This window comes from Coregonus clupeaformis, chromosome 1 (assembly GCF_020615455.1).
Source record: "Coregonus clupeaformis isolate EN_2021a chromosome 1, ASM2061545v1, whole genome shotgun sequence".
Lineage (NCBI taxonomy): Eukaryota > Metazoa > Chordata > Actinopteri > Salmoniformes > Salmonidae > Coregonus > Coregonus clupeaformis.
The window spans coordinates 71,055,037-71,082,629 of record NC_059192.1 but is presented as its reverse complement, the minus strand read 5'-3'; the positions used below and the strand labels follow the sequence as shown (position 1 = coordinate 71,082,629).

Here is a 27,593-nt window from a genome sequence, read left to right as displayed (position 1 = left end):
TACAGACACACACACGGATACAGACACACACACGGATACAGACACACATACGGATACAGACACACACGGATACAGACACATCGGTGATACGTATGTGTGTACATACTGACACACACAGATGACAGGTTAACAGGATGTACATGTACACAGAGGCTCTCTGAAACGTTCATACTCAGTTCCCTCACAGTGAACTCTACTTCAACACTCCAAACCTCATGATTAACCATAGTGTAGTGTTAGAATACCAACATTAACCATAGTGTAGTGTTAGAATACCAACATTAACCATAGTGTAGTGTTAGAATACCAACATTAACCATAGTGTAGTGTTAGAATACCAACATTAACCATAGTGTAGTGTTAGAATACCAACATTAACCATAGTGTAGTGTTAGAATACCAACATTAACCATAGTGTTGTGTTAGAATACCAACATTAACCATAGTGTAGTGTTAGAATACCAACATTAACCATAGTGTAGTGTTAGAATACCAACATTAACCATAGTGTAGTGTTAGAATACCAACATTAACCATAGTGTAGTGTTAGAATACCAACATTAACCATAGTGTAGTGTTAGAATACCAACATTAACCATAGTGTAGTGTTAAAATACCAACATTAACCGTAGTGTTAGAATACCAACATTAACCATAGTGTAGTGTTAGAATACCAACATTAATCATAGTGTAGTGTTAGAATACCAACATTAACCATAGTGTAGTGTTAGAATACCAACATTAACCATAGTGTAGTGTTAGAATACCAACATTATCCATAGTGTAGTGTTAAAATACCAACATTAACCGTAGTGTTAGAATACCAACATTAACCATAGTGTAGTGTTAGAATACCAACATTAACCATAGTGTAGTGTTAGAATACCAACATTAACCATAGTGTTGTGTTAAAATACCAACATTAACCATAGTGTAGTGTTAGAATACCAACATTAACCATAGTGTAGTGTTAGAATACCAACATTAACCATAGTGTAGTGTTAGAATACCAACATTAACCATAGTGTAGTGTTAGAATACCAACATTATCCATAGTGTAGTGTTAGAATACCAACATTAACCATAGTGTAGTGTTAGAATACCAACATTAACCATAGTGTTGTGTTAAAATACCAACATTAACCATAGTGTAGTGTTAGAATACCAACATTAACCATAGTGTAGTGTTAGAATACCAACATTAACCATAGTGTAGTGTTAGAATACCAACATTAACCATAGTGTAGTGTTAAAATACCAACATTAACCATAGTGTAGTGTTAGAATACCAACATTAACCATAGTGTAGTGTTAGAATACCAACATTATCCATAGTGTAGTGTTAGAATACCAACATTAACCATAGTGTAGTGTTAGAATACCAACATTAACCGTAGTGTTAGAATACCAACATTAACCATAGTGTAGTGTTAGAATACCAACATTAACCATAGTGTAGAGATAGAATACCAACATTAACCATAGTGTAGTGTTAGAATACCAACATTAACCATAGTGTAGTGTTAGAATACCAACATTAACCATAGTGTAGTGTTAAAATACCAACATTAACCATAGTGTAGTGTTAGAATACCAACATTAACCATAGTGTAGTGTTAGAATACCAACATTATCCATAGTGTAGTGTTAGAATACCAACATTAACCATAGTGTAGTGTTAGAATACCAACATTAACCGTAGTGTTAGAATACCAACATTAACCATAGTGTAGTGTTAGAATACCAACATTAACCATAGTGTAGAGATAGAATACCAACATTAACCATAGTGTAGTGTTAGAATACCAACATTAACCATAGTGTAGTGTTAGAATACCAACATTATCCATAGTGTAGTGTTAGAATACCAATATTAACCATAGTGTAGTGTTAGAATACCAACATTAACCATAGTGTAGAGATAGAATACCAACATTACCCATAGTGTAGTGTTAAAATACCAACATTAACCATAGTGTAGTGTTAGAATACCAACATTAACCATAGTGTAGTGTTAGAATACCAACATTAACCATAGTGTAGTGTTAGAATACCAACATTAACCATAGTGTAGAGATAGAATACCAACATTAACCATAGTGTAGTGTTAGAATACCAACATTAACCATAGTGTAGTGTTAGAATACCAACATTAACCATAGTGTAGTGTTAGAATACCAACATTAACCATAGTGTAGTGTTAGAATACCAACATTAACCATAGTGTAGTGTTAGAATACCAACATTAACCATAGTGTAGTGTTAGAATACCAACATTAACCATAGTGTAGTGTTAGAATACCAACATTAACCATAGTGTAGTGTTAGAATACCAACATTAACCATAGTGTAGAGATAGAATACCAACATTAAGTCATTTTCCTTTCAGAGCTACAAATCCAAGCTGACCCCTGGTAAAGAGTCGGAGGCAGAGACTGAAGCTATGTGTGCCTTCATCCAGCAGTTTACTGGCATCGAGTACAACAAGGTACAACACTTTGCAACACTTTAATTACAGTTGAAGTCGGAAGTTTACATACACTTAGGTTGGAGTCATAAACTCGTTTTTCAACCACTCCACAAATTTCCTGTTAACAAACTATAGTTTTGGCAAGTCGGTTAGGACATTTACTTTGTGCGTGACACAAGTAATTTTTCCAACAATTGTTTACAGACAGATTATTTCACTTATAATTCATTGTATCACAATTCCAGTGGTTCAGAAGTTTACATACACTAAGTTGACTGTGCCTTTAAACAGCTTAAAAAATTCCAGAAAATTATGTCATGGCTTTAGAAGCTTCTGATATGCTAATTAACATCATTTGAGTCAATTGGAGGTGTACCTGTGGATGTATTTCAAGGCCTACCTTCAAACCCAGTGCCTCTGCTTGACATCATGGGAAAATCAAAAGAAATCAGCTAAGACCTCAGAATTTTTTTTGTAGACCTCCACAAGTCTGGTTCATCCTTGGGAGCAATTTCCAAACACCTGAAGGTACCACGTCCATCTGTAGAAACAATAGTACGCAAGTATAAACACCATGGGACCACGCAGCCGTCATACCGCTCAGGAAGGAGCTCCTAGAGATGAACGTACTTTGGTGCGAAAAGTGCAAATCAATCCCAGAACAACAGCAAAGGACCTTGTGAAGATGCTGGAGAAAACAGGTACAAAAGTATCTATATCCACAGTAAAACGAGTCCTATATCGACATAACCTGAAAGGCTGCTCAGCAAGGACGAAGCCACTGCTCCAAAACCGCCATAAAAAGCCAGACTACAGTTTGCAACTGCACATGGGGACAAAGATCGTACCTTTTGGAGAAATGTCCTCTGGTCTGATGAAACAAAAATAGAACTGTTTGGCCATAATGACCATCGGTATGTTTGGAGGAAAAAGGGGGCGGCTTGCAAGCCGAAGAACACCATCCCAACCGTGAAGAACGGGGGTGGCAGCATCATGCTGTGGGGATGCTTTGCTGCAGGAGGGACTGGTGCACTTCACAAAATAGATGGCAACATGAGGAAGGAAAATGATGTGGATATATTGAAGCAACATCTCAAGACATCAGTCAGGAAGTTAAAGCTTGGTTGCAAATGGGTCTAACAAATGGACAATGACCCCAAGCATACTTCCAAAGTTGTGGCAAAATGGCTTAAGGACAACAAAGTCAAGGTATTGGAGTGGCCATCACAAAGCCCTGACCTCAATCCTATAGAAAATGTGTGGGTAGAACTGAAAAAGCGTGTGCGAGCAAGGAGGCCTACAAACCTGACTCAGTTACACCAGCTCTGTCAGGAGGAATTTTTACTAGGATTAAATGTCAGGAATTGTGAAAAACTGAGTTTAAATGTATTTGGCTAAGGTGTATGTAAACTTCCGACTTCAACTGTATATACACTATATATGTATACTTTCATTTATTTTCATTTGGCCCTCTCTCTTTTTCTCCTTCTCTCTCTGTTCCCCTCTCCCTCTACCCCCCACTCTCTCTCTCTCTCTCTCTCTCTCTCTCTCTCTCTCTCTCTACCCCCCTCTCTCTGTACCTCCCTCTCTCTGTACCTCCCTCTCTCTGTACCTCCCTCTCTCTACCCCCCCTCTCTCTCTGTACCCCCCCTCATTCTCCCTCTTTCTCTACCCCCTCTCTCAATTTCAATGTTCAATTTAAGGGCTTTATTGGCATGGGAAACGTATGTTAACATTGCCAAAGCAAGTGAAGTAGATAGTAAACAAAAGTTAAATAAACAATAAATATTAACAGTAAACATTACACTCAGAAGTTCAAAAAGAATAAAGACATTTCAAATGTCATTATGTGTATATATACAGTGTTGTTACAATGTGCAAATAGTTAAAGTACAAATGGGAAAATATATAAACATAAATATGAGTTGTATTTACAATGGTGTTTGTTCTTCACTGGTTGCCCTTTTCTTGTGGCAACAGGTCATACATCTTGCTGCTGTGATGGCACACTGTGGTATTTCACCCAGTAGATAAGGGAGTTTATCAAAATTGGGTTTGTTTTCGAATTATTTGTGGGTCTGTGTAATCTGAGGGAAATATGTGTCTCTAATATGGTCATACATTTGGCAGGAGGTTAGGAAGTGCAGCTCAGTTTCCACCTCATTTTGTGGGCAGTGTGCACGAATCCTGTCTTCTCCAGGTCGGCCTACGGCGGCCTTTTTCAATAGCAAGGCTATGCTCACTGAGTCTTTACATAGTCAAAGCTTTCCTTAATTTGGGGTCAGTTACAGTGGTCAGGTATTCTGCCACTGTGTGCTCTCTGTTTAGGGCCAAATAGCATTCCAGTTTGCTCAGTGTTTTTGGTAAATTCTTTCCACTGTGTTAAGTAATTATCTTTTTGGTTTTCTCATGATTTGGTTGGGTCTAATTGTTTTGCTGTCTTGGGGCTCTGTGGGGTCTGTTTGTGTTTCTGAACAGAGCCCCAAGACCAGCTTGCTTAGGGGACTCTTCTCCAGGTTAATCTCTCTGTAGGTGATGGCTTTGTTATGGAAGGTTTGGGAATCATTTCCTTTTAGGTGGTGGTAGATTTTTAACGGCTCTTTTCTGGATTTAATAATTAGCGGGTATCGGCCGAATTCTGCTCTGCATGCATTATTTGGTGTTTTTATGTTGTACACAAAGGATATTTTTGCAGAATTCTGCATGCAGTCTCAATTTGGTGTTTGTCCCATTTTGTGAATTCATGGTTGGTGAGTGGACCCCAGACCTCACAACCATAAAGGACAATGGGTTCTATAACTGATTCAAGTATTTTTTAGCCAGATCCTAATTGGGATGTCGAATGTTATGTTCCTTTTGATGGCGTAGAAGGCCCTTCTTGCCTTGTCTCTCAGATCGTTCACAGCTTTGTGGAAGTTGCCTATGGTGTTGATGTTTAGGCCGAGGTGTGTGTATACATCGTTTTTATGTGCTCTAGGGCAAAGGTGTCTAGATGGAATTTGTATTTGTGGTCCTGACAACTGGACCCTTTTTGGAACACCATTATTTTTGTCTTACTGAGGATTACTGTCAGGGCCCAGGTCTGACAGAATCTGTGCAGAAGATCTAGGTGCTGCTGTAGGCCTTCCTTGGTTGGTGACAGAAGCACCAGATCATCAGCAAACAGTAGACATTTGACTTCAGATTCTAGTAGGGTGAGGCCGGGTGCTGCAGACTGTTCTAGTGCCCTCGCCAATTGGATGATATATGTATGTTGAAGAGGGTGGAGCTCAAGCTGCATCCCTGTCTCACACCACGGCCCTGTGGAAAGGAATGTGTGTTTTTTGCCAATTTTAACTTCACACTTGTTGTTTGTGTACATGGATTTTATAATGTTGTATGTTTTTCCCCCAACACCACTTTCCATCAATTTGTATAGCAGACCCTCATGCCAAATTGAGTCAAAAGCTTTTTTGAAATCAACAAAGCATGAGGAGACTTTGCCTTTGTTTTGGTTTGTTTCTTTGTCAATTAGGGTGTGCAGGGTGAATACGTTGTCTGTCGTACAGTAATTTGGTAAAAAGGCAATTTTGATATTTGCTCAGTATATTGTTTTCACTGAGGAAATGTACGAGTCTGCTGTTAATTATAACCCTAACTGACCTATTATAACCCCTCCCCCCACCTCTTTCTAGTTGTTGGAGACCCTCCTCCCTCTGTCTGATCTGAAGGCCCGTGTCAACATGGCGGTGGACCTCATCACCTCCAGCCATATGAACGTCAGTAAAGACTCCCTGCGATTCGCCGCCGCCACATTCTACTACAAACTCAAGGCTGCCGACAGTTACATTCCAGCAACCAAATACCATGGCAACGTCACCCTGCTCCGCGCCAAGGCCAGCAGCGACTACGGAGACAACCTGGGGGCTGACTACAAACTGAGCGAGGTGATTGCACGTGCGCACACACAACACACACACACACACACACTTACACACAAACATCTTCTATAATAACAGGCTTTGTTTCTCCCCAGGTGTGTGATGGTAAGGTGTTGGTCCACGTCATTGAGGGAGACCACCGCAGCTTCCTTGAAGGAGAAGGGGTGGAGTCTATCAGCAGCATCATCCACAGCACATTGGCCGAGCCACGCATCAGTGCCCGAGAGGGTTAGACCAGTCCCGCCCATTCACAGCCCTCTCCCATCATGAAATCTTAACCCCATTGGTCAATACATATAATGGACGCAACCCTCAACCTATTAAAGCTCTTGGCTCACTGCCACAGGGTATGTTCCCATGGGAACAAAACGTGCTGTATGTAATGCTACCAATAAGGTCTTCTCTTTTTATTTTTTAAAATCTTGTCTCTTCATCATGTTTTGAATGGTAGAATAAGTCTCCATACTGATAATCCTGCTACAACTGGAAACCCGCTGGCTCAACCCTATAGCTAGCCTAGCATGTGAGCCTTGCTGTGTTGCCAACTGACTAGTGACTAGATAACCTACCTAGCTGCTGTGTTATGATCCTGCTAAAGGGTGTGTCGTTACCTTGGTGATAAAGCTGTGTGGATGGACCCTTTACCTACTCATTGTGTGTTTGTGCGTGTATGTGCATGTTTTATTGTATGCCAAACCCTAACAGTGCCCAAATGATGCAGACATGGGTCTGTTCCTCCAGGACATAGCCTCCTGTCTCTCACATGTCTTTCATCTGTTCAAGCTCTGTACCTGTTACCAGGAAGTTGACATTGTTACATGGTTGTCTGTGTCTGGGGAAGTTTTATTTTCTGTTTGTATTGCATCAGGGTTTGTTTACCAGCTTTGGTCAGAAGTTGAGTTAAGATCCCTATTTTAGTAGATTTTGATGTTTGTTTTGTTTCCTTGTAGAGATACAGTGGCTGATGTAGTGTTGTTACACTGATCCACTTAAGGTAGGTTCACACAGTGAAATGCAGAAGACTCCCCAACTTGACAACTAAAGGTCTTACTGTCGCTACAAGGAAATTGATAGTGTTTGACTGATACCATATTTGATCAAGTTAATAACTTTATTACCTATTCAGCTGTTTACTGGAAATAAGACTGTCTTTCCAGTTAAGAACCTTTTGAAAACAACAGTATTCTTCTGGGTTGAGATCTGGGTGTGTTGTCATTCCTGTGTGAGTACACCTTTAAGAGGACTGATTGGATATCTACAGTTCACATTTCTATGACGTCGGCTTCTTTGACAGGAAAAAAAGTAATTTAAATTGCTGCTGTTTAAGAATGTTCAATGTAACTAGCTACAATGGATTACTAATATTACTAAATTAACATTGTTTTCTTTTCCTTAAATGGGAAGACATTTTCCAACATTCCTGAAATATTGTTACACAAGACTAATGTAAAAAACAAAACAAAAAAGTACTACTGCTGTCAACATGCAATGCTTCAAAACGCATTGGCACTTGTTTGAAAGGAAATTGAGCAATGGTCCAGTATTTGGGTAGTGCCATACAAGTGATGTCCTGCTAAACCTATTGTCGTGTTCACTAGGGCACAATGTAGCAAAATGCTTTGCAACTGAAAACGAGCATTCATTTTTTGTGCCCACTGAACATGACCTGATTTTACTGTCTCACTGAAAGAGTAGTAGTTTGTCCATGCTTCCATTTTGTTTGTGATGTGGAATCATTGATCTGAAGAACGGGCCTTGTTGAGGAGTAGGTAGAATTTACCCCTAACCACTAGTCCAGGAACAGATACTTTACTGTCCTCCTGTTAGGACTGTGGGCAGGGTAATCTGATCCTAGATCTGTGGTTACGAGGCAACTTTATACCTCCAGCTGTTTTTGACTCCCATGACCTTTGCTGACTCCTGAAGGTCCTCTAAGATCTGGGGTCCAATCCCAGAATGCAACAGACTGACCTGACTTCTGAGACTTCTAATCAGGTCTATGAAGTGTCAGGTGACTAATTTGAACACTGTGATTGGCTGCAGTAAAAAGGAGGAGGAAATTGACGGTGTGTTCCTCTAGTTGTATTTATTGTATTAGTCCAAATAAAGAGCTATTACTAACGTCCTGCCTCACTGTCTGTCTGGTCTATATAAACTTAACAAATAAATTATAGTTCTCAACAAGTAGTCTCCTCAGAGTATTCAACTGATTTGAGAGGTGGGCATGGAATAGAAGGAGAACTTGTTATGCACCAAACACGTATCAGGGGTTACTTTATTGCCCTGGGCAAGTGAACTGAGCAGTTTGACCCCATTTGAGCAGCTCACATTTCTTTTACTGAAAACAATCAACCACACTGCAAATAATTCCTGTAGCCTAAAACTGATCTTTCTGGTTCCTCCTAACTGTCAGTCTTTCACTTCAACAAGTTATGACATTTGTCTGTAAACAGCTTTTTTCACAAGTGTCTAATCTTCGGGCAATAATAATCATCGGGCATTCATAAAATACTCCTGGCCTTTCACACTTTAATGTCAATCCCTGCGTATAACTGACCATACATCCCCACACATTCCGTATGTAATCAGATGTCCTATATCTCTAAATGGGTGTTATTTCTTTGCTGGTCATGTGTTTATCGTATAGACGTTACCACTAAAAAGTCACACAGCATTCTGCTACTACACACTACAGGTCTGCCTTTAAAGTTACTATGAGGTGTGTGTGTGTTCCTTTGAGTTTCAGTACAGATGATGTGAGTGAGAGCGATAAGATGCATGCACACATGACTGTCAGTCACGTTGGGTAAAAGCGTCTGCTAAATGGCATATTATTATATATTATAAGAAACAAGACCACTGGATTGACCTTTCAGTCCAACAGGGGGCTTTCTACCGCTCAGACACGAGGAATGCATCCCAAATGAAACCTATTCTCTACGTACTGCTCTGGTCAAATGTAGTGCACTATGTAGGGAATAGGGTGCCATTTGGGACGCAGACTGGGACACTCATAGAGGAGACAGACTGATTAAACCACAGCGTTGGATGTTCAAAGGCTGTTATGATACAGAGAGAGAGAGAGAGACATCTAAATGCATATGCCCTCACTGTCCTCTCTCCGTTGGTGTTCATCATCTGAATAAAGTCAATGAACTGCTGTCTATCTGTCCTATCATCTCACATGTATTTACCTGGTCCAGGCATCCATGTAGGCGACAAAATAAGTCAATAAATCTATCATTTCAGAGCTTGAGAAGAAAATACTTTTATCCACATTTCTATCCACAGCCACAAAGTTGACGTGAGGACGAGTTTACAACAGGACTGCACGTTAGGATTGGTCTTCCTCAATGATGATAAATGATAGATATTGGTATTATGATGCTATCTGTGTTGGGTGGATGGATGCATGGTGGCCTAGGACTAGGTAATGATGTTATACTGAATGGTTATTAGAGACTACAGCAGCAGAGCTCATCTCACAGAGGATCAGTCACAGATCCATCTCTTTTTCATCTCAATCTCTGTAACACTATATCTAGTCTCTACCTCTCACTCTCTCTTTCTCTCACACTATTTCTCTACCTCTTTCCCTCTCTTGCTTTCTCTAACTTCTTTCCTTCTCTGTCACTCTTTCTTCCTCTCTTCTTCCTCTTTCTCTCTCTCTCTCTCGCGTTCTCTCTCGCTCTCTCGCTCTTTCCTGTGTCAATTGATCTCACTTATTCCATTAGAGATCTTCAGCACAGGTCAATGAGTTAATGAGTATCTGGGGTTGAACCAGAGCTGTTGGATGGTAGGCAGTTCAATTATCTCATGAACACCGCCCCCATGCATCAACATTCCTTTGTTTTGAAAGGGAATATGCACTGGTTGAATCAATGTTGTTTCCACGTCAGTTCGATTAAATTACGTTGAACCAACGTGGAATAGACGTTGACGTCTGTGCCCAGTGGGTAGGTTGGTGTGATTCTCTGAATGGAGATTCATTAACAAAGGTGATCTTCAACTAAGACCCTTGCCTTTCCCCATGGGCAAAAGTGGTTGTGATTATGAAGTCATTTCAAACAGCTTTAACCGGTAGGATGTGATTGCTTTTGGGCGTTCTATTGTTACTGGGGGGAGCAGGGTTACTCTGATACTCTGCTGAGTCAGTTGGGGAACGAGCGTCAAGGAATGATGTCACCAGTCAGGTGACAAAGCCTCAGACCAGGGTTGTGGTCAATTGACACTAAATTTATACTGAACAAAAATATAAACACAACATGTAAGGTGCTGGTCCCATGTTTCATGAGCTGAAATAAAAGATCCCAGAAAAATGTATTTCTCTCAGATTTTGTGCAGACATTTGTTTACATCCCTGTTAGCATTTCTCCTTTGCCAAGATAATCCATCCACCTGACTGGTGTGGCATATCAAGAAGCTGATTAAACAGTATCATCATTACACAGGTGCACCTTGTGCTGGTGACAATAAAAGGCCACTAAAATTAGCAGTTTTGTCACACAACACAATGCCACAGATGTCTAAAAGTTTGATGGAGTGTGCAATTGGCATGATGACTGCAGAAATGTCCACCAGAGCTGTTGCCAGAGAATTGAATGTTAATTTCTCTACCATAAGCCGCCTTCAACGTCATTTTAGAGAATTTGGCAGTACATCCAGCTGGCCTCACAACCCCAGATCATGTGTGACCACGCCAGCCCAGGACCTCCACATCCGGCTTCTTCACCTGTGGGATGGTCTGAGACGAGCCACCCGGACAGCTGATGAAACTGGGTTTACACAACCGAATAATTTCTTTACAAACTGTCAGAAACCGTCTCAGGGAAGCTCATCTGCGTGCTCATCATCCTCACCAGGGTCTTGACCTGACTGCAGTTCGGCGTCGTGACCGACTTCAGTGGGAAAATGCTTACCTTCAATGGCCACTGGCACGCTGGAGAAGTGTGCTCTTCACAGATTAATCCCGGTTTCAACTGTACCGAGCAGATAGCAGACAGCGTCTATTGCGTCGTGTGGGCAAGCGAATTGCTGATATCAACGTTGTGAACAGAGTGCCCCATGGTGGCGGTGGGGTTTTGGTATGGGCAGGCATAAGCTACAGACAATGAACACAATTGCATTTTATCGATGGCAATTTCAATGCACAGAGATAACATGACGAGATCCTGAGGCCCATTGTTGTGCCATTCATCTGCCACCATCACCTCATGTTTCAGCATGATAATGCGCGGCACCATGTCACAAGGATCTGTGCACAATTCCTGGAAGCTGAAAATTTCCCAGTTCTTCCATGGCCTGCATACTCACCAGACATCTCACCCATTGAGCATGTTTGGGATGCTCTGGATCGACGTGTACAACATCGTGTTCCAGTTCCCGCCAATATCCAGCAACTTCGCACAGACATTGAAGAGGAGTGGGACAACATTCCACAGGCCACAATCAACAGCCTGATCAACTCTATGCGAAGGAGATGTGTCACGCTGCATGAGGCAAATGGTGGTCACACCAGATACTGACTGGTTTTCTGATCCACGCTCCTACTTAAAAACAAAAAAGATATCATATCTGTGTTCCCAGTCATGTGAAATCCTTAGATTAGGGCCTAATTTATTTATTTCAATTGACTGATTTCCTTATTTGAACTGTAACTCAGTAAAATCTTTGAAATTGTTGCATGTTGCGTTTATGCAGTGGGGAGAACAAGTATTTGATACACTGCCGATTTTGCAGGTTTTCCTAATTACAAAGCATGTAGAGGTCTGTCATTTTTATCATATGTACACTTAAACTGTGAGAGACGGAATCTAAAACAAAAATCCAGAAAATCACATTGTATGATTTTTAAGTAATTCATTTGCATTTTATTGTATGACATAAGTATTTGATACATCAGAAAAGCAGAACTTAATATTTGGTACAGAAACCTTTGTTTGCAATTACAGAGATCATACGTTTCCTGTAGGTCTTGACCAGGTTTGCACACACTGCAGCAGGGATTTTGGCCCACTCCTCCATACAGACCTTCTCCAGATCCTTCAGGTTTCGGGGCTGTCGCTGGGCAATACGGACTTTCAGCTCCCTCCAAAGATTTTCTATTGGGTTCAGGTCTGGAGACTGGCTAGGCCACTCCAGGACCTTGAGATGCTTCTTACGGAGCCACTCCTTAGTTGCCCTGGCTGTGTGTTTCGGGTCGTTGTCATGCTGGAAGACCCAGCCACGACCCATCTTCAATGCTCTTACTGAGGGAAGGAGGTTGTTGGCCAAAATCTCGCAATACATGGCCCCATCCATCCTCCCCTCAATACGGTGCAGTCGTCCTGTCCCCTTTGCAGAAAAGCATCCCCAAATAATGATATTTCCACCTCCATGCTTCACGGTTGGGATGGTGTTCTTGGGGTTGTACTTATCCTTCTTCTTCCTCCAAACACGGCGAGTGGAGTTTAGACCAAAAAGCTCTATTTTTGTCTCATCAGACCACATGACCTTCATCCAGATGGTCATCGGCAAACTTCAGACGGGCCTGGACATGCGCTGGCTTGAGCAGGGGGACCTTGCGTGCGCTGCAGGATTTTAATCCATGACGGCGTAGTGTGTTACTAATGGTTTTCTTTGAGACTGTGGTCCCAGCTCTCTTCAGGTCATTGACCAGGTCCTGCCGTGTAGTTCTGGGCTGATCCCTCACCTTCCTCATGATCATTGATGCCCCACGAGGTGAGATCTTGCATGGAGCCCCAGACCGAGGGTGATTGACCGTCATCTTGAACTTCTTCCATTTTCTAATAATTGCACCAACAGTTGTTGCCTTCTCACCAAGCTGCTTGCCTATTGTCCTGTAGCCCATCCCAGCCTTGTGCAGGTCTACAATGTTATCCCTGATGTCCTTACACAGCTCTCTGGTCTTGGCCATTGTGGAGAGGTTGGAGTCTGTTTGATTGAGTGTGTGGACAGGTGTCTTTTATACAGGTAACGAGTTCAAACAGGTGCAGTTAATACAGGTAATGAGTGGAGAACAGGAGGGCTTCTTAAAGAAAAACTAATAGGTCTGTGAGAGCCGGAATTCTTACTGGTTGGTAGGTGATCAAATACATATGTCATGCAATAAAATGCAAATGAATTACTTAAAAATCATACAATGTGATTTTCTGGATTTTTGTTTTAGATTCCGTCTCTCACTGTTGAAGTGTACCTATGATAAAAATTACAGACCTCTACATGCTTTGTAAGTAGGAAAACCTGCAAAATCGGCAGTGTATCAAATTTGTTCTCCCCATTGTATTTGTGTTCAGTGAATTGAAAACTTCATTTGAAAGGGACACACCCCACAGGAAGCCGAATTCAAATTGAATTTAATGACAGGAAGTAGAATTTAATTAACAAACCAATCCAAAGACATTCAACTGAGACATAAAACATGAACGTCTCATTACTTTGACACATATTTACCATCACCATCTGCCACTTCTCACTGCAAACATGTCCAACGATATTATAGCACAAAGATAGGCAAAAACTGCTTCTCCAATAGAAATCCCCGATGTCATAGCGACGTTGGCTAGCAAAGCTCAGGCGTAGAAAACATGTAATCAGGTTTAACGGTCGATCTGCGCATGTGCAGGCCATCAAATCAAAGGCATTCCTTCGATATAATGTTGTTTTTTATGAAAATGTGTCAGTTTGTCACGTTCATGAGGTTGGAGTAATAACATGTTCAACTACTTCAGACATTGGCTCGAGGTTGTGCTTTTAGATTATTAGGAAATTAACAACTAAAGAAGAATGTTGCACTTCTCTCATTGACTTCTCAAACCCCAAACCCCAGCTTGGTCTGATTGGTCTGTTTCACAAGTGTTCCCAGAAGTCCTGCAATGTTGTGTCTCTGGAATGCTTGATGTAATGCATTCTGGTAAAAATGATTTTTCTAATACTTAATAGCATGTGTAGTGAATTACAGACAACCCAAAAAATATTAGTACCACTTTCATTCTTAAAAACACATTAAAAGAGAATGAGTTTCAAAATTAAATGTTTCAACCATATTTCAACCATATGTTATACAGCAGGGATCATCAACTAGATTCAGCTGCGGGACAATTTTTTTTATTGAGCAGATGGTCAGGGTGCTGGAACATAATTACAAGATGCCCGCAAGAAGCCCAAACAGATATAATATTTGACTAAAACACAATCATTTCAAACCTTGCTTACATTTGTATACGATCACATACACTGAGTGTACAAAACATTAGGAACACATGCTCCTTCCATGACATAGACTTACCAGGTGAATCCAGGTGAAAGCTATGATCCCTTACATGGGGTTAAAGAACGACTTTTAAGCCTTGAGACAATTGAGACATGGATTGTGTATGTGTGCCATTCAGAGGGTGAATGGGCAAGACAAAATATTAAAGTGCCTTTGAACGGGGTATGGTAGTAGGTGCCAGGCACACTGGTTTGAGTATGTCAAGAACTGCAACCCTGCTGGGTTTTTCACGCTCAACAGTTTCCCGTGTATATCAAGAATGGTCCACCACCCAAAGAACATCCAGTCAACTTGACACAACTGTGGAAAGTATTGGAGTCAACATGGGCCAGCATCCCTGTGGAACGCTTTCGACATCTTGTAGAGTCCATGCCCCAACTAATTGAGGCTGTTCTGAGGGCAAAAGGGGGTGCAACTCAATATTAGGAAGTTGTTCTTAATGTTTTGTACACTCAGTGTATATCTCTCTATTATGCGTTTGAATACTTTGTGCTGGGTAAGCTGATGGCATGGGCCTGAGACAGGAGTGGATGGCGGACCCAGGACTGAAACTGAGTCGGCCAGTGGGTCCAGGACAGAGCCGGGCATTGGACCCAGAGCTCGGCTGGCCCGAGGACTGGCGATGGGAGCTGTGGAGGTCCGAGTGGGTAGAGCAGTTGAAGGAGCAGTTGAAGGAGCTGGGGAGAGCACTGACTGGAGCACCTCCTGGGGCACTGGTGATCACTGGACATGCTGGAGTCCGGGTGGCGGTTGAACTGGCTGGGCGGCTGTGGCACCCAAGCCGTTTGAGGCTGCTGCACCGCCTGGTACACAGGATCCGGCAGGACAATTGCACGTCTCCGTCTTGAAGGACCATGAAAAAAAGCGCCACCAAATGGTGGTGGTCTTGAAAGAGGTGCCGGTTTAAATTATAGGGACAACTGTCCCAGCGTCCTGGTTAGAGGACGTAGAATGACCAATAGGAGACAGAGATACAATTCATGCGTTTAATACCACACTCAAGACAGACACACACACAGCAAACAGGAAGTATTAATGGTGAAAGTGTATAATGTAAGTGGTTTGTGGTCAAAGACACACCAAATCAAATCAAATCAAATCACATTTTATTTGCCACATATGCCGAGTACAACAGGTGTAGACATTACCGTGAAATGCTTACTTACAGCCCTTAACCAACAAGGCATTTATTTTTTAATAAAAAAGTAAAATAAAACAACAACAAAAAAGTGTTGAGAAAAAAAGAGCAGAAGTAAAATAAAATGACAGTGGGAGGCTATATACAGGGGGGTACCGGTGCAGTTACCAAACACCGGTAAGGAAGTCCAGAGGCAGGATTGTCCATGTGGAAAGGGTCCAGATGTGACTTGAGGTGTAGGACATGAGTTTCTAGAGGTTGTCTCAACCTGCCATCCTGGAAACAGCTAAAGAGTTCAGGGGCAGACTGGGGTCTCCAACCAGGTCATGTAATTCTGGTTACCCTTAGCAACAGTGTTCCAGGAGGTGTGAAAGTTGAGGGGCAGAGAGTCGGTCCCCCACTACCTCTGCTCTCTGCAGGGTAAAAAAGGGTCATAGAGTTGTGTCTCTGAGAGAGAGTAAGTGAGGACCCTGAGAAGTACTCATGGACAACCGGAAAGGTTTTCTACAATATTTCTGTCAGTCATTTTGTCTTCCTGGCAATATGGAGACATTATCTTCTGTAGCCTTACCTTCAGGCTTCGCGATACATACCGCTAAATAATGCAGCCATACTGATTACTACCCTCTGCATGTTCCTGTTCAGTCCTCAGTTAATAAAGACCTTGTGATGATGCATACTTTGACTCTATACTTGCCTGCTAAATCAGTGACACCCTCAGAATTTCCTCTTAGCCTAATAGTTAAGACGTTGGGATTCAGATCACAACCGTGACATCTACTTAGGTCCTGCAGTATAGATGTGTGTTTTTTCCCATTTTGATTTTTTTTTTATACTGGTCTGGTACTGGTGAATGACTGGTCTGATACTGGTCTGATACTGGTGTAGTACTGGTCTAATACTGGTCTGATAATGGTGTAGTACTGGTTTGATATTGGTGTAGTACTGGTCTGATACTGGTCTAATACTGGTGTAGTACTGGTCTGGTGTAGTACTAGTCAAATACTGGTCTGATTCTGGTGTAGTACTTGTCTGATACTGGTGTAGTACTGGTCTGATACAGGTCTGATATTAGTGTAGTACTGGTCTGGTACTGGTGTAGTACTGGTCTGATACAGGTCTGATATTAGTGTAGTACTGGTCTGATACTGGTGTAGTACTGGTCTGAAACTAGTGTAGTACTGGTCTGATACTGGTCTGATATTAGTGTAGTACTGGTCTGATACTGGTGTAGTTCTGGTCTGATACTGGTGTAGTACAGGTCTGATACTGGTCTGATACTAGTGTAGTACTGGTCTGATACTGGTCTGATACAGGTCTGATATTAGTGTAGTACTGGTCTGATACTGGTGTAGTACTGGTCTGATACTGGTGTAGTACTAGTCTGATACTGGAGTAGTACTGGTCTGATACTGGTGTAGTACTGGTCTGATACTGGTGTAGTACTGCTCTGATACTAGTGTAGTACTAATCTGATACTAGTGTAGTACTGGTCTAATACTAGTGTAGTACTGCTCTGATACTGGTGTAGTACTGGTCTGATACTAGTGTAGTACTGGTCTGATACTAGTGTAGTACTGCTCTGATACTGGTGTAGTACTGGTCTGATACTGGTGTAGTACTGGTCTGATACTGGTCTTATACTAGTGTAGTACTGCTCTGATACTAGTGTAGTACTGGTCTGATACTGGTCTGATACAGGTCTGATATTAGTGTAGTACTGCTCTGATACTGGTGTAGTACTGGTCTGATACTGGTCTGATACAGGTCTGATATTAGTGTAGTACTGGTCTGATACTGGTGTAGTACTGGTCTGATACTGGTCTGATACTAGTGTAGTACTGGTCTGATACTGGTCTGACACTAGTGTAGTACTGATCTGATATTGGTGTAGTACTGGTCTGATACTTGTCTGATACAGGTCTGATATTAGTGTAGTACTGGTCTGATACTGGTGTAGTACTGGTCTGATACTGGTCTGATACTAGTGTAGTACTGGTCTGATACTGGTGTAGTACTTGTCTGATACTGGTGTAGTACTGGTCTGATACTGGTGTAGTACTGCTCTGATACTGGTGTAGTACTGGTCTGATACAGGTCTGATATTAGTGTAGTACTTGTCTGGTACTAGTATAGTACTGGTCTGATACTGGTGTAGTACTTGTCTGATACTGGTGTAGTACTGGTCTGATACTGGTGTAGTACTGCTCTGATACTGGTGTAGTACTGGTCTGATACAGGTCTGATATTAGTGTAGTACTGGTCTGATACTGGAGTAGTACTGGTCTGATATTAGTGTAGTACTGGTCTGATACTGGTGTAGTACTGGTCTGATACTGGTGTAGTACTGGTCTGATACTGATGTAGTACTGATCTGATACTGGTCTGACACTAGTGTAGTACTGCTCTGATACTGGTGTAGTACTGGTCTGATACTTGTCTGATACAGGTCTGATATTAGTGTAGTACTGGTCTGATACTGGTGTAGTACTGGTCTGATACTGGTCTGATACTGGTGTAGTACTGGTCTGATACTGGTGTGATACTGGTGTAGTACTGGTCTGATACTAGTGTAGTACTGGTCTGATACTGGTCTGATATTAGTGTAGTACTGGTCTGATACTGGTGTAGTACTAGTCTAATACTGGTGTAGTACTGGTCTGATACTGGTGTAGTACTGGTCTGATACTGGTGTAGTACTGCTCTGATACTGGTGTAGTACTAATCTGATACTAGTGTAGTACTGGTCTAATACTAGTGTAGTACTGCTCTGATACTGGTGTAGTACTGGTCTGATACAAGTGTAGTACTGCTCTGATACTGGTGTAGTATTGGTCTGATACAAGTGTAGTACTGGTCTGATACTAGTGTAGTACTGCTCTGATACTGGTGTAGTACTGGTCTGATACTGGTGTAGTACTGGTCTGATACTGGTGTAGTACTGGTCTGATACTGGTCTGATACAGGTCTTATATTAGTGTAGAACTGGTCTGATACTGGTGTAGTACTGGTCTGATACTGGTCTGATACTAGTGTAGTACTGGTCTGATACTGGTCTGACACTAGTGTAGTACTGCTCTGATACTGGTGTAGTACTGGTCTGATACTTGTCTGATACAGGTCTGATATTAGTGTAGTACTGGTCTGATACTGGTGTAGTACTGGTCTGATACTGGTCTGATACTAGTGTAGTACTGGTCTGATACTGGTGTAGTACTGGTCTGATACTGGTGTAATATTGCTCTGATACTGGTGTAGTACTGGTCTGATACAGGTCTGATATTAGTGTAGTACTGGTCTGGTACTAGTGTAGTACTGGTCTGATACTGGTGTAGTACTTGTCTGATACTGGTGTAGTACTGGTCTGATACTGGTGTAGTACTGCTCTGATACTGGTGTAGTACTGGTCTGATACAGGTCTGATATTAGTGTAGTACTGGTCTGGTACTGGTGTAGTACTGGTCTGATACAGGTCTGATATTAGTGTAGTACTGGTCTGATACTGGTGTAGTACTGGTCTGATACTGGTGTAGTACTGGTCTGATACTGGTCTGATACTAGTGTAGTACTGCTCTGATACTGGTGTAGTACTGGTCTGATACTGGTCTGATACAGGTCTGATATTAGTGTAGTACTGGTCTGATACTGGTGTAGTACTGGTCTGATACCGGTCTGATACTAGTGTAGTACTGGTCTGATACTGGTCTGATACAGGTCTGATTCTAGTGTTGTACTGGTGTAGTACTGCTCTCATACTGGCATAGTACTGGTCTGATACTGGTCTGATACAGGTCTGATATTAGTGTAGTACTGGTCTGGTACTAGTGTAGTACTGGTCTGAAACTGGTGTAGTACTTGTCTGATACTGGTGTAGTACTGGTCTGATACTGGTGTAGTACTGCTCTGATACTGGTGTAGTACTGTTCTGATACATGTCTGATATTAGTGTAGTACTGGTCTGATACTGGTGTAGTACTGGTCTGATACTGGTCTGATACAGGTCTGATATTAGTGTAGTACTGCTCTGATACTGGTGTAGCACTGGTCTGATACTAGTGTAGTACTGGTCTGATACTGGTGTAGTTCTGGTCTGATACTAGTGTAGTACTGCTCTGATACTGGTGTAGTACTGGTCTGATACTGGTCTGATACTGGTGTAGTACTGGTCTGATACTGGTCTGATACTGGTGTAGTACTGGTCTGATACTAGTGTAGTACTGGTCTGATACTGGTCTGATACAGGTCTGATATGTGTGTAGTACTGGTCTGATACTGGTGTAGTACTGGTCTGATACTGGTGTAGTACTGGTCTGATACTGGTCTGATACTAGTGTAGTACTGGTCTGACACTGGTCTGATACAGGTCTGATATTAGTGTAGTACTGGTCTGATACTGGTGTAGTACTAGTCTGATACTGGTGTAGTACTGGTCTGATTCTAGTGTAGTACTGCTCCGATACTGGTGTAGTACTGGTCTGATACTGGAGTAGTACTGGTCTGATACGGGTGTAGTACTGGTCTGATACTAGTGTAGTACTGCTCTGATACAGGTGTAGTACTGGTCTGATACTGGTGTAGTACTGGTGTAGTACTGGTCTGATACTGGTGTAGTACTGCTCTGATACTGGTGTAGTACTGGTCTGATACAGGTCTGATATTAGTGTAGTACTGGTCTGATACTGGAGTAGTACTGGTCTGATACAGGTCTGATATTAGTGTAGTACTGGTCTGATACTGGTGTAGTACTGGTCTGATACTGGTGTAGTACTGGTCTGATACTGATGTAGTACTGATCTGATACTGGTCTGACACTAGTGTAGTACTGCTCTGTTACTGGTGTAGTACTGGTCTGATACTTGTCTGATACAGGTCTGATATTAGTGTAGTACTGGTCTGATACTGGTGTAGTACTGGTTTGATACTGTTCTGATACTGGTGTAGTACTGGTCTGATACTGGTCTGATACTGGTGTAGTACTGGTCTGATACTAGTGTAGTACTGGTCTGATACTGGTCTGAAACAGGTCTGATATTAGTGTAGTACTGGTCTGATACTAGTGTAGTACTGGTCTGATACTGGTGTAGTACTTGTCTGATACTGGTGTAGTACTGGTCTGATACTGGTGTAGTACTGCTCTGATACTGGTGTAATACTGGTCTGATACAAGTGTAGTACTGCTCTATACTGGTGTAGTACTGGTCTGATACAAGTGTAGTACTGGTCTGATACTAGTGTAGTACTGCTCTGATACTGGTGTAGTACTGGTCTGATACTGGTGTAGTACTGGTCTGATACTGGTCTGATACTAGTGTAGTACTGCTCTGATACTGGTGTAGTACTGGTTTGATACTGGTCTGATAAAGGTCTGATATTAGTGTAGTACTGGTCTGATACTGGTGTAGTACTGCTCTGATACTGGTGTAGTACTGGTCTGATACTGGTCTGATACTAGTGTAGTACTGCTCTGATACTGGTGTAGTACTGGTCTGATACTGGTCTGATAAAGGTCTGATATTAGTGTAGTACTGCTCTGATACTGGTGTAGTACTGGTCTGATACTGGTCTGATAAAGGTCTGATATTAGTGTAGTACTGGTCTGATACTGGTGTAGTACTGGTCTGATACTGCTCTGATACTGGTGTAGTACTGGTCTGATACTTGTCTGATACAGGTCTGATATTAGTGTAGTACTGGTCTGATACTGGTGTAGTACTGGTCTGATACTGGTCTGATACTAGTGTAGTACTGGTCTGATACTGGTGTAGTACTGGTCTGATACTGGTGTAATACTGCTCTGATACTGGTGTAGTACTGGTCTGATACAGGTCTGATATTAGTGTAGTACTGGTCTGGTACTGGTGTAGTACTGCTCTGATACTGGTCTGATACAGGACTGATATTAGTGTAGTACTGGTCTGGTACTGGTGTAGTACTGCTCTGATACTGGTGTAGTACTGGTTTGATACTGGTCTGATAAAGGGCTGATATTAGTGTAGTACTGGTCTGATACTGGTGTAGTACTGCTCTGATACTGGTGTAGTACTGGTCTGATACTGGTCTGATACTAGTGTAGTACTGCTCTGATACTGGTGTAGTACTGGTCTGATACTGGTCTGATACAGGTCTGATATTAGTGTAGTACTGGTCTGATACTGGTGTAGTACTGGTCTGATACCGGTCTGATACTAGTGTAGTACTGGTCTGATACTGGTCTGATACAGGTCTGATTCTAGTGTTGTACTGGTGTAGTACTGCTCTCATACTGGCATAGTACTGGTCTGATACTGGTCTGATACAGGTCTGATATTAGTGTAGTACTGGTCTGGTACTAGTGTAGTACTGGTCTGAAACTGGTGTAGTACTTGTCTGATACTGGTGTAGTACTGGTCTGATACTGGTGTAGTACTGCTCTGATACTGGTGTAGTACTGTTCTGATACATGTCTGATATTAGTGTAGTACTGGTCTGATACTGGTGTAGTACTGGTCTGATACTGGTCTGATACAGGTCTGATATTAGTGTAGTACTGGTCTGATACTGGTGTAGTTCTAGTCTGATACTGGTCTGATACTAGTGTAGTACTGGTCTGATACTGGTCTGATACAGGTCTGATATTAGTGTAGTACTGGTCTGATACTGGTGTAGTACTAGTCTGATACTGGTGTAGTACTGGTCTGATACTGGTGTAGTACTGGTCTGATACTGGTGTAGTACTGCTCTGATACTGGTGTAGAACTTATCTGATACTAGTGTAGTACTGGTCTAATACTAGTGTAGTACTGCTCTGATACTGATGTAGCACTGGTCTGATACTAGTGTAGTCCTGGTCTGATACTGGTGTAGTACTGGTCTGATACTGGTCTGATACAGGTCTGATACTAGTGTAGTACTGCTCTGGTACTGGTGTAGTACTGGTCTGATACAGGTGTAGTACTGGTCTGACACAGGTGTAGTACTGGTCTGATACTGTTGTAGTATATGTCTTATACTAGTGTAGTACTGGTCTGATACTGGTGTAGTACTGGTCTGATACTAGTGTAGTACTGCTCTGATACTGGTGTAGTACTGGTCTGATACTGGTGTAGTACTGTCTGATTCTAGTGTAGTACTGCTCCGATACTGGTGTAGTACTGGTCTGATACTGGTGTAGTACTGCTCTGATACTGGTGTAGTACTAATCTGATACTAGTGTAGTACTGATCTAATACTAGTGTAGTACTGCTCTGATACTGGTGTAGCACTGGTCTGATACTAGTGTAGTACTGGTCTGATACTGGTGTAGTTCTGGTCTGATACTAGTGTAGTACTGGTCTGATACTGGTCTGATACAGGTCTGATATGTGTGTAGTACTGGTCTGATACTGGTGTAGTACTGGTCTGATACTGGTGTAGTACTGGTCTGATACTGGTCTGATACTGGTGTAGTACTGGTCTGATACTACTGTAGTACTGGTCTGATACTGGTCTGATACAGGTCTGATATGTGTGTAGTACTGGTCTGATACTGGTGTAGTACTGGTCTGATACTGGTGTAGTACTGGTCTGATACTGGTCTGATACTAGTGTAGTACTGGTCTGACACTGGTCTGATACAGGTCTGATATTAGTGTAGTACTGGTCTGATACTGGTGTAGTACTAGTCTGATACTGGTGTAGTACTGGTCTGATTCTAGTGTAGTACTGCTCCGATACTGGTGTAGTACTGGTCTGATACTGGTGTAGTACTGGTCTGATACGGGTGTAGTACTGGTCTGATACTAGTGTAGTACTGCTCTGATACAGGTGTAGTACTGGTCTGATACTGGTGTAGTACTGGTGTAGTACTGGTCTGATACTGGTGTAGTACTGCTCTGATACTGGTGTAGTACTGGTCTGATACAGGTCTGATATTAGTGTAGTACTGGTCTGATACTGGAGTAGTACTGGTCTGATACAGGTCTGATATTAGTGTAGTACTGGTCTGATACTGGTGTAGTACTGGTCTGATACTGGTGTAGTACTGGTCTGATACTGATGTAGTACTGATCTGATACTGGTCTGACACTAGTGTAGTACTGCTCTGTTACTGGTGTAGTACTGGTCTGATACTTGTCTGATACAGGTCTGATATTAGTGTAGTACTGGTCTGATACTGGTGTAGTACTGGTCTGATACTGTTCTGATACTGGTGTAGTACTGGTCTGATACTGGTCTGATACTGGTGTAGTACTGGTCTGATACTAGTGTAGTACTGGTCTGATACTGGTCTGAAACAGGTCTGATATTAGTGTAGTACTGGTCTGATACTAGTGTAGTACTGGTCTGATACTGGTGTAGTTCTTGTCTGATACTGGTGTAGTACTGGTCTGATACTGGTGTAGTACTGCTCTGATACTGGTGTAATACTGGTCTGATACAAGTGTAGTACTGCTCTGATACTGGTGTAGTACTGGTCTGATACAAGTGTAGTACTGGTCTGATACTAGTGTAGTACTGCTCTGATACTGGTGTAGTACTGGTCTGACACTGGTGTAGTACTGGTCTGATACTGGTCTGATACTAGTGTAGTACTGCTCTGATACTGGTGTAGTACTGGTTTGATACTGGTCTGATAAAGGTCTGATATTAGTGTAGTACTGGTCTGATACTGGTGTAGTACTGCTCTGATACTGGTGTAGTACTGGTCTGATACTGGTCTGATACTAGTGTAGTACTGCTCTGATACTGGTGTAGTACTGGTCTGATACTGGTCTGATAAAGGTCTGATATTAGTGTAGTACTGCTCTGATACTGGTGTAGTACTGGTCTGATACTGGTCTGATAAAGGTCTGATATTAGTATAGTACTGGTCTGATACTGGTGTAGTACTGGTCTGATACTGCTCTGATACTGGTGTAGTACTGGTCTGATACTTGTCTGATACAGGTCTGATATTAGTGTAGTACTGGTCTGATACTGGTGTAGTACTGGTCTGATACTGGTCTGATACTAGTGTAGTACTGGTCTGATACTGGTGTAGTACTGGTCTGATACTGGTGTAGTACTGGTCTGATACAGGTCTGATATTAGTGTAGTACTGGTCTGGTACTGGTGTAGTACTGCTCTGATACTGGTCTGATACAGGACTGATATTAGTGTAGTACTGGTCTGGTACTGGTGTAGTACTGCTCTGATACTGGTGTAGTACTGGTCTTATACTGGTCTGATACTAGTGTAGTACTGCTCTGATACTGGTGTAGTACTGCTCTGTTACTGGTGTAGTACTGGTCTGATACTGTTCTGATACTGGTGTAGTACTGGTCTGATACTGGTCTGATACTGGTGTAGTACTGGTCTGATACTAGTGTAGTACTGGTCTGATACTGGTCTGATACAGGTCTGATATTAGTGTAGTACTGGTCTGATACTGGTGTAGTACTGGTCTGATACTGTTCTGATACTGGTGTAGTACTGGTCTGATACTGGTGTAGTACTGGTCTGATACTAGTGTAGTACTGGTCTGATACTGGTCTGAAACAGGTCTGATATTAGTGTAGTACTGGTCTGATACTAGTGTAGTACTGGTCTGATTCTGGTGTAGTACTATTCTGATACTGGTGTAGTACTGATCTGATACTGGTGTAGTACTGCTCTGATACTGGTGTAATACTGGTCTGATACAAGTGTAGTACTGCTCTGATACTGGTGTAGTACTGGTCTGATACAAGTGTAGTACTGGTCTGATACTAGTGTAGTACTGCTCTGATACTGGTGTAGTACTGGTCTGATACTGGTGTAGTACTGGTCTGATACTGGTCTGATACTAGTGTAGTACTGCTCTGATACTGGTGTAGTACTGGTCTGATACTGGTCTGATAAAGGTCTGATATTAGTGTAGTACTGGTCTGATACTGGTGTAGTACTGGTCTGATACTGGTCTGATACTAGTGTAGTACTGGTCTGATACTGGTCTGACACTAGTGTAGTACTGCTCTGATACTGGTGTAGTACTGGTCTGATACTTGTCTGATACAGGTCTGATATTAGTGTAGTACTGGTCTGATACTGGTGTAGTACTGGTCTGATACTGGTCTGATACTAGTGTAGTACTGGTCTGATACTGGTGTAGTACTGGTCTGATATTGGTGTAATACTGCTCTGATACTGGTGTAGTACTGGTCTGATACAGGTCTGATATTAGTGTAGTACTGGTCTGGTACTGGTGTAGTACTGCTCTGATACTGGTGTAGTACTGGTCTGATACTGGTCTGATACTAGTGTAGTACTGCTCTGATACTGGTGTAGTACTGGTCTGATACTGGTCTGATACAGGTCTGATATTAGTGTAGTACTGGTCTGATACTGGTGTAGTACTGGTCTGATACTGGTCTGATACTAGTGTAGTACTGGTCTGATACTGGTCTGATAGAGGTCTGATACTAGTGTTGTACTGGTGTAGTACTGCTCTTATACTGGCGTTGTACTGGTCTGATACTGGTCTGATACAGTTCTGATATTAGTGTAGTACTGGTCTGGTACTAGTGTAGTACTGGTCTGATACTGGTGTAGTACTTGTCTGATACTGGTGTAGTACTGGTCTGATACTGGTGTAGTACTGCTCTGATACTGGTGTAGTTCTGGTCTGATACAGGTCTGATATTAGTGTAGTACTGGTCTGATACTGGTGTAGTACTGGTCTGATACTGGTCTGATACAGGTCTGATATTAGTGTAGTACTGGTCTGATACTGGTGTAGTTCTGGTCTGATTCTGGTCTGATACTAGTGTAGTACTCGTCTGATACTGGTCTGATACAGGTCTGATATTATTGTAGTACTGATCTGATACTGGTGTAGTACTAGTCTGATACTGGTGTAGTACTGGTCTGATACTGGTGTAGTACTGGTCTGATACTGGTGTAGTACTGCTCTGATACTGGTGTAGTACTAATCTGATACTAGTGTAGCACTGGTCTAATACTAATGTAGTACTGCTCTGATACTGGTGTTGCACTGGTCTGATACTAGTGTAGTACTGGTCTGATACTGGTGTAGTACTGGTCTGATACTAGTGTAGTACTGCTCTGATACTGGTGTAGTACTGGTCTGATACTGGTCTGATACAGGTCTGATACTAGTGTAGTACTGCTCTGGTACTGGTGTAGTACTGGTCTGATACTGGTGTAGTACTGGTCTGACACAGGTGTAGTACTGGTCTGATACTGGTGTAGTACTGGTCTGATACTAGTGTTGTACTGGTCTGATACTGTTGTAGTACTGGTCTGATACTGGTCTGATACTGGTGTAGTACTGGTCTGATACTGGTGTAGTACTGGTCTGATACTAGTGTAGTACTGGTCTGATACTGGTCTGATGCAGGTCTGATATTAGTGTAGTACTGGTCTGATACTGGTGTAGTACTAGTCTGATACTGGTGTAGTACTGGTCTGATACTGGTGTAGTACTGGTCTGATACTGGTGTAGTACTGCTCTGATACTGGTGTAGTACGAATCTGATACTAGTGTAGTACTGGTCTAATACTAGTGTAGTACTGCTCTGATACTGGTGTAGTACTGGTCTGATACAAGTGTAGTACTGCTCTGATACTGGTGTAGTACTGGTCTTATACAAGTGTAGTACTGGTCTGATACTAGTGTAGTACTGGTCTGACACAGGTGTAGTACTGGTCTGATACTGGTGTAGTACTGGTCTGATACTGGTCTGATACTAGTGTAGTACTGCTCTGATACTGGTGTAGTACTGGTCTGATACTGGTCTGATACAGGTCTGATATTAGTGTAGTACTGGTCTGATACTGGTGTAGTACTGGTCTGAT

At 42.1% G+C, this 27,593-nt stretch overlaps 1 protein-coding gene across 1 annotated transcript in view; it reads left to right on the top strand.

Annotated features, from left to right (window-relative positions):
* LOC121577692 (fatty acid synthase) overlaps nt 1–8,512 on the top strand; it is a 138,694-nt gene extending 130,182 nt beyond the window's left edge. The window contains 3 exon segments of the mRNA XM_045219645.1: nt 2,390–2,488; nt 6,145–6,396; nt 6,486–8,512. Coding sequence (XP_045075580.1) covers nt 2,390–2,488; nt 6,145–6,396; nt 6,486–6,623 — 489 coding nt within the window. The 3' untranslated portion in view covers nt 6,624–8,512.
* Nucleotides 8,513–27,593: the final 19,081 nt, after the last annotated feature.